General features: G+C 38.7%; 1 protein-coding gene across 1 annotated transcript in view; it reads left to right on the top strand.

Moving 5' to 3' along the window:
• TMEM135 (transmembrane protein 135) overlaps positions 1–14,266 on the top strand; it is a 186,274-nt gene that overhangs the window by 154,630 nt on the left and 17,378 nt on the right. The window contains exons 7-8 of the mRNA XM_075742496.1: positions 12,384–12,425; positions 13,933–14,079. Of these exons, the coding sequence (XP_075598611.1) occupies positions 12,384–12,425; positions 13,933–14,079 (189 nt within the window). The remainder of the gene's footprint in view (positions 1–12,383; positions 12,426–13,932; positions 14,080–14,266) is intronic.

Genomic DNA, 14,266 nt, shown 5'->3' with positions numbered 1-14,266 from the left:
TGATGGGTTCTCACAGTGGGCACCTTCCTCCTTAGGAAGCCAGCTGAACTGCAGTTTTGTCTAATTCCTCCTTTCCCAGACAGTATATTTATTGTTTAACTTCGTCTTTACTGAAAATAACTTGTCTAAAGCATCCTGAAGTTATGTTGGCTTTTTCACTACTGCAGTCACATCGGTGGCTCATAATCAGTCTGTAGTTGTCCTTTTCCAGAAATGAGGTGACGTGCTGCCAGGAAGATGAAGATTATACTACATATTTAGTAGCTGACAAAAGCAGATGTGAACACATCACAAGTATGCCATTAGTTATGCTGGTTACCCATGCTTATCCTGGATTTAAGGCTGAATACGATCTTTTTTTCCCCAAAATAGCAGTGGTTAGGCCTTGTCTATTATAAAAGACCAACTTGCTGTGATGTTCCAATGACATGTTAGTTTTGTGTGAGGTAGATCTTTGATGGAGACCCAAGAATTCATTGCCATTGACTTGTTATGTTTTTGTGGCACAGAAATGCCACGCAGTGCTAGCTCAGTTGCCAGTATCAGTTTAATCGTTGCTTTTCTTGGAAGGACCAACTCACCTGGGCATAGTGTGACAGTGACATGAACAAGAGTGCTTCAGCTTGTGCTCCGAGCTACCTCTGTAGATAGCTCCATGTGAGACTGCTTTGATATGTGAATGTCCCCTCAAGGAGTTGCCTTCAGGACTGGTTCAGGGGGATTGGAATAAGGATTTGTTCAGTAGCGAGACACCCCAGTGCAATACTCTTGTAGGACACCTGACAGCCTTCCTTGATAACAATAAAGAGAAGATCCTTGTCTTTGCAAGTAATAACTTCCCCTAGAAACTGACCCCATACGTTGCAAGAGAACAAGAAAAAATATGGAAGGAAAAGAAAATATTCTCATATTTATTTTTTTTATAGTGTGTGTTACTTGGGAACTTGTATGTATTTTTTGTTCTCTGTTAAACTACAAAGATGCAGAGTTTGATGATGGCTGTGCTTGATAGAGTGTAGAAGCTGTTGAAAATTAGGGGGTTTCTGACTAAAAATAAGTCATCAAGAATTTTCTGACATTTTGTCTCTGTGACTTTGGTGATATGTTTGCATATGCAAATGATTTGGTTTCAAACTTTGACTTGTAGACCTAAAACAAGCTTTGGCTCTACCTTAGAGGTTCTGGCATGTCTTCATTTAGATGATGTTAGCCAGTATTTCTGGATTGGCTTGTTTCTGTCAGTACCATTTATTTACCTTGCCAAATAAGTTTAAGTTTTTAATGTATAAGTTCTGGCTTCCTGCTGTAGTGTCACATGTTTTCAGTCTCAACTAGTTGAAGGCAGTAGAAGGTGGGAAATGGTGAGAGGAGTTAATTGTTCTTTAAAATCTCACAAACCAAACTGGGGTTAATAATACTCACCTTCATCTAATTTGGGAGCTATTTTAAATGTTTATTATTCCCTATAAATCTTTTTCAAAGGCAAACAGAAGCTCTGAACACAGTGCCATTTGCTTTCTCCACTTATATCATCTTATTCCTACTAAAGCGGGCATTACTTCTAGCTCCCAAAGTTGCATCAGGATAGTGTGTCATTATACTTCTGGATAACTCCTGGAAGGACAGGAAGTAAAACTGCATCAGTTTTATGGATATTGATTTTTATGGGAGTTACTTATTCCCAGGTTGACACAGCCCAAAACTTATCTAGGTGTCCTTACCTGTTGTGTTTTCTGGGTTTTTTTGTGAATTGTTGAGTATTTTGCATTTAAAACTTTCCTGACTTTTATAAGAAATGGGATGGAGGTGAAACAAGGTGTAAAGTCCAAAGCCCCATTCCCAATATCAGATGTCACTGGCCACATCGCCACTGTGCTGAAATCTGATTGGTGGCTGTTAAGTACTTGATTAATCATATGTTTTAGGAAAAGGCACATCAGTTGTATGTAGCTGTATATTGTGATGAAGCATTCTAGAAATGGGGAGCCATGTAATTACATACCTATCTAGCATGTGGCACTGAAGAACAACAAAATATAATTTGTATATATAGATTGTGTTAGAAAAATAGCAGAAGTTTTCTGATGTTATTTTTCAGTGATATAGTCACACTATGTTGTGTTTTTTGAAGTGGGTGCGTTCTCTTAGCTGCCTGGTGTAATTTCTGTGCTCCACAGGAGAAGTACAAACAACGCTCATCATAATACCCCTGTGACATATCTTACTTCCCCAGCTTGGAAAGTGGGGCTAATATTTCTTTGAGTAATCTTAATTCTGATTTTTTTTCTTTCTCTTATGTGTGAGTGCAAAGAAGTTAGCAAGTGTCCAGAGCTCTCAGTATAGATGAAATGTAATGGAAATTTGGGGCAGCATTTCCAATCTCCAAGTTTGAAAAAACAACACCCCAACCTCAAAAACCCCACCACAATGCCTCCCTTGAAGCTTTCTATCTATGGTGAGATGCCAACACGTACACATTGGATTTTCAGTTTCTGATTTCCTTGATTCAATTCACATGTTCATGCTTTGCCTCTTAGAGATGCGAGAAATTACCCTGTGAAAATTAAAGTTGATAATTTTATGAAACGCAGTCAACCCAAGAACTGGGACACTGTGGTGTAGTCCAGACATGGTGGCACTCTCACAGAAGTGATAGGAATTGGCAGGGCTTTGATGCTGTTTCTACATAGTAGTTGTAAATACCGCTGGTATATTTGCAGGGCGAAATAATTGTGGGAGATTTTATTGATCTTGTAAACAGTTATATCAATAGTGGTTAACTTCCCAGCAATAATTTTTTGAGAGTTGTTTTCATAAATACTATGTTCTTTCACTTGGTCAAATTAGTTAATTGCAGAAAGTATTTCATGTTACATAATAATTTTTTTTCCCTTCATATTTTTGGGGAAATTTTGTATTTTATCTGGCTGATTGCACATGTTCTTGGTATGTAGTTCATACATTTTTTAAAACCGTTTGTTGTAAAAAATCAAAATTGGAAGCATTGCAGATGCTACATTTATGTGATTATTAGAATAACAAAGGACCAGAAGTCCATCACAGAGGTGACACTTCCCCCCCCTCCCACTGTGACCTGTAGGTTTGGGCTTTGTGTTATATCACTCCAAGTTTCATGACCAGTCTCTCAACTTCTTTTTGTTTTGGTGATGCAGCTTTCTATTTCAAATATTGCACTTGGATATGCAGCACTAAAAATAAGATCTATTTGAACATGACTGTAGTAATTTAAGAGGAAACTATGTTAGAATAAAGTTTGGGCCCTTGCTGCAGTATAAGCCAGCAAGGGAGTTACTCAGGAGTGAATTTCTATGGTAACACTGAAATTTGGTTCTCAAAATAGTATTTTCTGAAGCTGTGCATAAATACTTCATTCACCCTGTGGTTCTTCAAGCGGAGTTTTGGGGGTTTAATGTATTTTCAAGACTTCCTACGATACTTATGAACCTCAGAGGCATGCCTACACAGCACAGCATCATGATCTGTGTGTCAACTCCAGGTAAGCAGGTAAATCTGTGTGGGGCAGTCATCACAAAGAAATATTATATAGCCAAAAATAAAAGTTTAAGTTTCAACAAACCTTGCAACACGGTCATTTAACTTGAGTGTACAACCCACTGATGCTGTCCTAATGTTTATGGCTCAACACCTACTTGTAACAGTCTGGGTGATTTTGGCAATGTTCTGCATTGTAGGCAATTTAAGAATATTTTTGTGTAACAGAGTGAAAATCTCACTTCGAGTCAATGCATTACCAATAACGACTCGCTGATCTAAAAGGCATATATCACCTTCACTCCGTAACCAAATCTGGCAATGGCCTTGGCATATTCAGAATGATTGCTAATTTCTTTAAAATCTTTTTATAGCTTTTCATTTCATTATAAGTTTATTCTGATTATATATGTCAATTTTATTAAATGTCAGGGATATGGGTAATATCATCTAAAAATATAAATGGATCATCTCCTCATAATCACATTTTCCCCAAACCGAAACAAAGCAAACAGCCAAACATTTCCCTCAAATCCAATTACGGCATCATCTGGGAAAAGCAAATGTCATATCCGTTTCTCTTGAATACTTGAATTAATCAGTCAATCTCTATGAGAGAGGTTTCGCTCACTGAAATTTTGAATCACCTGTAAATAACATGAAGTACATTTAGAGAAAACAGCTCCAACAAGCTTAGCTTCTTTTTTTTTTCTTTTTTTTCTTTTTTTTTTCTTTTTTCTTTTCCTTTTTCCAATTGCAGAGCCAGTAGAAAAAGCCAGAGGAGAATTTGGCAGTAGATAAATTTAGCACAGGTCTCAGTGTAACATGGAATTGCTGCAGATGCCACCATTATTTAACTTCAGCCAAACCCAGTATGAATTTAAGATCATCTGCTTTTTAATTTCATAACAATGTGTCCCTTTGGTGACAGACTCACTGTTCTCATTGTTCTAACAACAATGAAACGGCATCAGCGCAATGTCGCCGCGGAGGGGGACATGGTTTTGTGCACGTGTCAAGGTACATTTCTGTGTATCCTTGTGCCCCTGGAGGCAATTCGACTTCCCATCTTCATGCCTTCAGGTTTTTTTTTTTTTTTCCATGTCCTGTTTTTGTTCTGTGCCTGATTTGGAGAGAATGTTTGGGTTTTGCTGTAGCAGAAGGTTACAGATTTTTGATAAAACACTTGTAAAGAAAAAGGTTAAAATGGGATAATGGAAAAATGACATCGCTTTCCAAAATGCACCAAACCGATTGAACTAAGCAAATGAATCCTTAACTTCATCGTTTAGTCAGCTCTTTTAACTGATGTTGGCTTCTTCTATTAGCTATGTGAGGCAGGGGCTTTGATGAAGGGTTTTGAGAAGGCAACGGGGCCATCTGAGTGATTCAGTTGCTGCTCCTGAGCCCACAGCACAGCGTTGAGGCTACACAGACGTGGAAGGGCTAAAGTAATAAAGAAAAAAAATTTCTTTCTTTTTAAGATTTTTTTTTGAGAAATTCCGTTTACTCAAAAAATGCACATTTCAGGAAGCACTAATCTCTGAAGAACTGAGAGCGTTGTAAGTAGCAGGATGATTAACATCACTAGAAATCTTATTTCATATCTGGCAATAACACACAAAGCTTGATTAGCAAGCAGATCTGAAGCGTTGATTGATAACAGCTTTGGTTTGCAACCCCGAATCCAGTATTGTAATTTAGCTTCAATATCAACAGCTTTCTTTTCAACTGCAGTGTCACATTCTTGCCAGAATTGCAGAATTTTTCTTTAAAAATGTAATTCTCTGGATTTACATGAAAGCCTAATGGGACCATAGTTCACTGTTGACTACACCGTTTGTCATCTCCATTTACCCTTTCTTTCCAAGGATTGTAAATGACACCTTCAATATAGGTGTAGAAAAAACTGGTGTACATGCTCTACTGTGCTCCTTGAATGTTGTCCCTACTTGCTCTTTCTTTGTTCATTTATTTTTTTAAAATAGAGTTTTATATTCACTGCATGTAATACTTACAAAAACATAGCCTTTTCAAAAGAGCATTTTATACTTCGAGCACAGCTCAAAGAAATGTCATGGATACATTCTTGCACTTTTTATTTAAACACGCAAAAGTTAAACTATCAATATGATTTGGAAACACAAGCAATGAGACTTTTCATTGCGTTTGGATCCCAGCTGCGTTGCACATTTAATAGTTTGAAGTATAGTTTTTTTATCAGAGTTTGCGCTACAACTCTTCTGACTTCAGTTAGTTTTAATCTGTTTTCTGACATGTCTTCTGAAAGCTACGAGCTGTCCATGGGGTAGAAGATTAGATTTTATTTTTTTCATAATCTTGGGTTGAATAGGTAAGGCCTGTGAGTAAAGATAGAAAGAAAATAAGTGTTTAATCCAAAAAAGGGGAAATTCAGAGGAGAGAGAATCTGGGTGTAAATCCTTTTTTCCTTCAAATTTGCCTCTGGATTTCCTCCGCACAAGTCACAAGTTGTGCCTCGTGATCCTGTTGAGTCTTGGAGGAGACACTGAGTGCGGTGGTGACATTATCTCTGCCTGTAGCTGTCACTGGTTCTCCTGGGTTATGTGGTCCAACGGGATGGAGCCTTTTTCCTGACCCTTGGAGAAAGGAGGGGAAGAAAAGGTTTTCCAGCAGTTTCTCCATCACAGTCCTGGCAAAGTGGAGGAAGAGAGGAAAGCAGGTGGTTATTCCTGCTCCTGCATCATCTGGGAAAATTTGGGATATGGAGAGACAGCACGAAGGAAGGGCTTAGGTTTGATATTGGGGGAGGTGTTAAAGTTAGCAGCTGGTGGATGGAACAGATTATTTTTGCTCTCAGCATTTCCAGGTGCCTTGATATGATTGTTCAGTGCTTCTAAGAGATATGTTTCCATCTGGATGGATGGACGAAAATGTTTGCACATCTATACAGTGGACAATAACTTAGTTTGAAACATGGATATTCTTTGTGGGTTGAGTTATCTTTGTGAGATATGCAAGTTTTAATGTCTTTACTTAAATACAAATAAAGGTGATTAGTTGAAATGGCCATAACAAAAGAAGCAGCAAAAAAATCTCATTGAATCTTCCATGTTAAAGCATCCTAGCCATCTATGGAGGAAACTTGCTGCGTTTTGATCTCTTGTGCCTCGTGTAACTGTAGGTGTAGAAAGGAAGCTCCTTTGTGTTTAGATGCTGCTCAGCTGCAAGTAGTGGTTTTGATCCAGAGGAATTGCATCTAAATGCCTCTCTGCTTCCAAGTGGGGTGCCGCAATTTTAGATTTGATGCACTTTATTTCTAATAGGAAAATATATAAGCAGAGTATTCTTTTTTTTAAGCTGATGTGAGAGTCATGAATAGTTCTTGAAGTCAGAAGACTCTTATATAACCATATCTCTAAAGATTCCCCATAGATTTAGCTAAATGAGGACCAAAATGTCTTTCTGCAGCCTCATCATAAACCACTGACAGCTCGATGGATTTGGGCATTAGGATTGCCACAATAATCATGTTTTTTGGTCACTGAGAAGGATCTGGATACTGTTCAGATAGTTGGAAAGTTCACTACAACTAAGTAATGACAAGTCAAAATAGATTTTGTGGCATGTCCGATCATAATTTTTAGGAATCATATTTTCCACTTGAAAATGTGTGTTCTTCCACTGGGACAAATGCTAGTGGTACACATTTCTGAACAACCTTTGGTTTCAGTTTCCTTTGTCTTATCAGACTTGACTGGATTAACTCTTATTTTATATACAGAGATAAAAAATTTTATAAAACTTTGTATCCAGAGATATAAAATACTTCATTTTAAAGTAACTTTTTTCTACATAGTAGCATCCATGAGGAAGATCTTACTGGTTTGGAATTCTTCTTGGTTCCCAGAGCCTTTTGCAAAACTAATGTTTCCAAAATGTGATTTTGTGTTACAGTCACCACATAAACAAATTAGTCTTAAAACAACTTAGAACTGAGCTTGAACTAATTCTTCCATTTCTCTAATTCAGAGTGATTAAACATGTGTCCCTGAGTCTTAAATTTCTTTATAATCCTGTTTTTCAGTGGTGCTTATTCTGCACTTTCAATCTCGTAGTCACAACCCACTTGATTAGCACGGTGGAAAGTGTCAAAGCATGAAGAGGTGTGGAGTAGGTACTGATGGATACTTTTTTTTAAGAAAAAGAAATCAGCTTTTGAGAATAATATTTAGAGGACAGATGGGGGGGAGATACAAAATAGGAGTTCAACTTGCAGGAAGAAAGAGCAAAAGAGGAGATGGAAAATAAAGAAGAGAAATGGATACAGAAGACATCTCAGAAAAATGACGACCCTTGCTGTTGGCTGTTAACATTGGGGAGGAGATGAGGAATGAAGGATGGAAAAACAGAATGAGGAAGGGTATAGTAACCTCTCTAAGTAGCTTAAACCAGAAAATGGATTATCCTCTAGAGTTCATCAGAGCTCGCAAAGGAGCGTAGATAGCCTTTAATTCCTAATAGCAAGGGATTTCATAGCAAGGGATGTAGCTGGCGTGTTCAGGCACAGTCATGTTTTATCACTGTGATCCTCCCTCTCTGTAAAACAAGACACCTTAACTTGAAAACATGGTTGTGTTGTCGTGTCGTCCCCCCCCGGTCAATCTTTACAGGCAGATGTGCTGCAGTAATATGCCAACACATGTCCTGTGCTTGCGGTGTTTCCTCCCCACATGGCCGTAATGAGAGCTCTGCCTATAGGAGTTTCTAATTTACTCTTACCCTGAAGGATAACATAAGCAATACAGGGGTGTTGTTAAATATGGCATATGTTGTTGCTGTGAGCTGCTTTCTCTTTACCAGTTCCGTGGGTGAAAAGTACTTCTTGCACAGGACATATCAGTTGGTCATGGAGAAAATCTTTAGAAGACTTATGACAAGGCATACTAATAAAACCCCCAAAAACAAATTGCTGGCATCCAGCCCTACAGTTCAGTGTGAGAACAACTTCTTCCCACAGGATGGAGGGAGAGTAGTGTAAGCTCATTTACAGCACCTCTTTACATACACAATCATAAATAATTAGTTAGGTCGTGTCTTGTTGGAAGTATAGTTAGTATCAAGCCTTGGCTCTGTTCCACTTTTGCTGTTTTCTTTATGAAAAAATAAATGTGTGTGGCCATAAGTTAAATTTATGTTACAAATATGCACAATTAAAATCGACCTTATTAGCTCATGTGCCAAAATTGTCCCAGCAGAGGAATTTGGAGAACCCAAATTTATTGCTATGGCTCCTTGATTCTTCCTCCAGCTCCAACCACAGCTCTGGCCAAAGCCAAGCTGGAGCAGAGCAGAACATTTCTGCTGTCCAGTCAGGTACGTGGTGCCCAATGGGCACAGCTGGTGGAATTGCTGGTACCGCTGACTTTGTACCAGGGACAACTTCCCCTCTGATGGGAAAATGTAACAGATTACGCGCCCTTTAAATTATTGCTCACTGGGCAAAAAATGGTGTTGCCCTCCTGCAGCTTGGGATTCAGTCCCTGGGGCATTCAGGGTGGTGGGAATGGTAGCGGAGATGACCTACGCCGAGCACCTCTAGCAGCGTACAGCTTGCCCGTTATCTCAGACTTTCCAGGTTGAATTATACCCTAAAACCAAGCTTCTAATACGCTACTGAGATTTTTCCCATCTCGGCAGCACTGGGCACATGTCACAGGTTTTGCTGTGCTCATTTGCAGCTTGAATGGCTCGCGGGGGTCGGCAGCAGAGTGCAGGCTTTTTCACCTCTTGAGCAATGAAGCATTGAGTAAAAGTTATTATTACCAATTAGTGGTGGCATTATTATTAACAATTAGTGGCTGAATGAAGCAAATCATTAGTCTTAGTTCAGTTATTAGCAGCCAGGTGTTCATGAAATGTGCCATGTGGAGCTAGCATTGGACCTCAGCAGTCACCGTCGAGGCCGCTTGCTGAATTTGTGACGTCTCCACACTGTGGGTTTTTGTTGTCCCCCCAAAAAAGAAGTGTGTCTGGAGTCAATGTGGAGGGGTTTTTTTGTTGCTACCAGTGTTGTGTACCTAGTGAGTGAATAAATGAGGCAAGTTCAATCTCTAGACGAATATTCTGAGGCCTTTAATATACTGAATTCATGATGTAAAGCCAAAAATTAGATTTCCAGTTTTGTTGTTGGTTGCAGCTTCATTTTTAAGAGCAAAATTGCCATGCCAGAGGAGGGGGAGTTACAGTGCGAATGAATCTTGATTGGAAGTGTTGTTTCTCTAGGACTCCTGTTTTTGAAACCCATAATATGCAATATTTCCACATAACCATTTAGTTTTGCATAATGACTTTACACAAGACATTTTAGACAGCAAGCATCATGAATTAAGTTCTATTTAAGAACTTAAATTGCACTTTTATAGTGTGTTATAATTTAAAAAATTAGGAAGTTAGAAATGGAATTTGTATCTTTAGCGTTTCTTCCATATTGAGCTACATATTTAACTTTGGTGCATTTTGCAGGGGGATTAATAGCTGTAGTTATATAACTGTATAGAATAACTAATATAATTTAAAAAAACCTAATAAAATTCTGATACCCCGAATACTTATTGCATAGAATTAACTTTAATCATGTAATTAGAATAGGCATTGAAATCTTTTTCGTGTTTCTTGGATTAATGAGGAGGGGGTTGGAATGTTGTTTTCTCTTTCAGATATCTTCTGATTTTCGATATTAGTGAAGAAAGGATTGGGCTGACAATTTCTTTGAGGAGAGTGTAAAGCAGAGGAATGGTAGGATGGCATCAGTCGGTCGGGTCGGTCTGAGCACTAGTTGGGTAGGGACATCTGGTGGTGCAGTAAAGGAATAATTGAACGCTTGCAACTCGACGTGCAGTTGCATTGGAGTGATTAAGGCAAAAACATAATTATGCTCATGCTGTAATTACTTTTCTTTGTCAATACTATTCTAGAAACACTTGTATGTGTGTTTAGATTTCAGTTCGTGTGTGGTTTTAACTCACTGGAAAAGGAAAGTAGAAACTAAGGCCCTATTCTTGAGCTGGCAGCTTGCAGACGTAACGTGTTGAACGCCCTTAACTCAAAGGGCATTTAACTTAGAGTCAGTTGTAGGTTTAAAATCAAACTCGTGATACCGGACCATGGTTCTGTAGATAGAACAGGTATATGTAAACCCTGTGCATTTGGGCTCTGTTGGTAGTTCTGCCAGTGATTTGCTGTGATCTCTTGGCAAAGCTGATTTCACGTGTTTCAGTCCATCGCTCACCAATCGTTTCAATCCATCTTTCAGTCCATCTTTCTGTAAAAGTTCTATGATAATTTTCAGCTTCTGAATTCCATAGAGAAAGAATCATAAAAAGTAAAATGTTTACATGTCTTTAGTTACAAAGTTCTATATTAATTAAAGATACAGTGAGCAATTTTATTTGTATGTGGTTACCTTGAACCCCTATAGATCATATATACATGAGCAATATTTTAGGTGCAGCCATTTTAAAAAAGAAGCTTTTTAGGATTAGTTTTCTGGTGCTGTGTGTAACTGTGCCTGATATTTACTTAGCACTGTGGACACGGTGACAAAACCAAGTCCTTGGAAACATATCTGTTGAAGGCCATACCCTTGGGAAGAGTTTCCCAGGAGTGTTTAATGCTGGGACATCTCACCAGCACCGCACCTGGCACTCACCTGCCAGGACAAAGCTAGACTTTCTTGATCTGTGAACATCTTTCATCTCATTACGTTCTTCCTGCTGTTCATGTGTCTCCAGCCATTGGAAGCACATGTTGACCTCACATGGTGCCTTCTGGGAGATGATGTCACTTGCTCTTGGGGGAGTGCGGGCACAGACTTTCCAGGGGCATCTTGGTCTCCACTGGCAGGAAGCAAAGGATTGTATTCATCTACTCCCACTTACAAAGCTGTTGCAACTGCCGTCCTGTCTTCTCTTAGAGTAGATGTATTCTTGAAATGATGGTGTTGATAAGTTACTTGTTTGCGCTTTATGTACTGTGTCAGGATGCATTGTTAGCATGATGTATTCCCCATGCAATTCTATAAACAAGAAAAGGGGAAAAAAACCCCAAGTGTCTGCTCTCTGCTTTGCTACCAACATGACACTGAGAAGTTTTCCAGGAGGAATCTGTAGCAGCTGCAAGCTTCAGCTCCTTTCATTGTATTCTGGGCAGAAAAAATTCAATAATCTAGATCTTTCATAGCCAGTTAAGGACTCTTTACTGTGGTCATTATTCACACAAGAAACCCTATAGTCTGTAAGGAAGGATGTATATAATCAGGCTCAGAATCATTACAACCACTATATAATTGAAAAACCGGGACTTTCTGATTGAGAGTCATCTTAAAGTAACGAGCTGCAGAGATCAGCACTGTGCAAAGTAGAATAATTTATCTCAAAGTCAGAATAGCTGTTCCCTGCAGCTCTTCACAAGAGGGTGGGTATTTTATCGAGGTCCAACCCTTCTTTCTGTCCTTGCAGTAACATTTATGCTTCGTAAAACTCATCAGGACTTCTTTTCCATAAAGCAACAATTCTTTGTCGTATGAAATCTTCCATTGTCACCCCAGCGGTTCTGTCACCATCCTTTAAAAATTTCTCCACTCTCGGTTTGGATAAAAGAGAGAAGCATTGGCATTTCAATGCCATACCCTTTGTTTCTGAGATGTCCCAAGGCCGTGGTGACAACTGTGAAGTCGAGGATGGCCACAGAGATGTTACAGACATGCTGTTTTCCGTTAATGAGAAGCTGGTGTTTATCCGCAGCCCTTCTACGTAATGTTTAATACATAGCACTTTATATTGTATTGCAAGCAGTCCATTACAGAAAAACCTGTTGGTTTTATGTTTCAGGTGCAAAGATGGCTTGAAAGGATTTACATACTCTGCACTAAAGTAAGTAGAGTCGCTGTAAGTACATAGCTTAAAGTGAAGATTTTGAGGAATCGTGCACAGTGGCAGCTGAATTGTGTGAAAATGGTATTCCTAAGAAAAAATCGTGCCGTTGTAAAACTTTTCCAACTTTTGGGGTATACGGCATATTTTGAAGAAGGCAAGAGAGGAATCTTTTCATGTTTGGGACCATTATTGAAAGGAAACAGAGATATGGTTGCCTGTTTTCGAAGGAGCGCTAATCTTTTCTCTTTCTAAAACTGGGATTCATGATTCCTGAAATTCTTGTGGAAACATATGGCTGCTGCGTTTTGACCTGCAGTTTATTTGCTGTGTTTACAAACTGTCGAATGAATACAACAGTAGTTCTGTGACCAACCCCCAACTAAAGCATGGACTTGCAGCATATTTGTTTGAGAGATCCTAAACGTGCCACTAAACCTTGTGTCCGCCATACTGGTCCACGCTCTCCTGGAATTTACTTTGCGATGGGACCCTCTGCTGTTACTCACTCATTGGTGTAGTTCTACAAAGTTCTCCCATCTTCATGTGTCATGTCGGAAGTACAAAGACACGTTAGTCTTATCTACCCGTCTGCCACTCAGCCAGCCCCGTGTGCGGACAGTGGCAGCTCACAGGGGAAGAGAAGAGGTGAAGTCAAGCAAGGCAGGCTTGCTGTTGTTGGTAGTGGAAAGTATTTTATAGAGTTTGCAGCTATGAAACAGCTGTTGAACATGATATAAGGTGCCAATAGTTAAATAGTTCAGTCTGTAGGCCAGAAATCTGGAGGTGAAACACTCCTGTGGCAATGTGCAGAAACTGTGCTTTCTGAAATCACCACTTTACTGGGAGATTCAGTCACATACCGAATGACACAATTTTTATACATTCACCACCCGCAGGAAGACTAACACAGCCCAGCGTCATTTGGATTATAGTGCAAAGTGTTAGGAAACATCTTGCCGTTATGACCTCCTTTCCCCTTGATATACAGTAATTCTACACCTAAGATGAACCGGTGTATTGACAATATCAACTTCTGGGTGAAGAAAGAGGGCTGAAGATGAAGCCAAGCAAAACAAAGTTGATGCTCTTGGTGGGAGCAAAAACATTTTGAAGATTGTACAAAATAGATATTCCATAAAAATATTAGTTATCATCAACCTTTAGGTAACCCCATTTTGCTGGTGCCTTTTTATTTTCTTATTTGGTGTTCTCGCTTTGTGTGAGAATTGGACTTCCCCAGTAACATTTTTGTTTCTAGATTTAAAAAATTCCTGGCAGCAATTGTGACCATTATCTGAAGTTTAAATATAGTTAAAATATATGTCAGTGGATTGATCTTTTCAGAGGTACAAGGTTTGGCAGCTGTATAGAATGCATTTTCTTTTACAGACCTGCAGGTAAGAACTTCAAGTTTGACTTAAAGACTTTAGAGACTTATATTGGTCTTTATGTATTTATTTATTTATATAATTTTTCTTTTGCTCTGTTTTGTTTTTTCTTTCAGGTTCATTGTAGGGAAAGAAGAAATCCCCACTCATTCATTTTCACCCGAAGCAGCATTTTCAAAAATAGATAGAAAGATAAAGCATTGTGAAAAAATATCGCAGCCAATGAACATACTGGCTCTAACAAAAAAGCTCATGGACAAAGTGTGAGTCAAAGAAAACAAAAGAAAAACAAAACAAAATGAATCATTCTTACCAAGCTCATTTTAATGTTTTGTTACATTGTATTTGACCATGTTTTATAATACTTTTGCTTTGCATTTAAGTGTTTTGCATTTCTTTTTTACTGGGTAGTTAGCAGTGACAAATGATGAAGCAAAATTTAAGACCTGT

Source organism: Balearica regulorum, chromosome 1 (assembly GCF_011004875.1).
Source record: "Balearica regulorum gibbericeps isolate bBalReg1 chromosome 1, bBalReg1.pri, whole genome shotgun sequence".
Taxonomy (NCBI): Eukaryota; Metazoa; Chordata; class Aves; order Gruiformes; family Gruidae; genus Balearica; species Balearica regulorum.
Note: the sequence above shows the minus strand (reverse complement) of the source record. Positions and strands in the feature narration are given on the sequence as shown.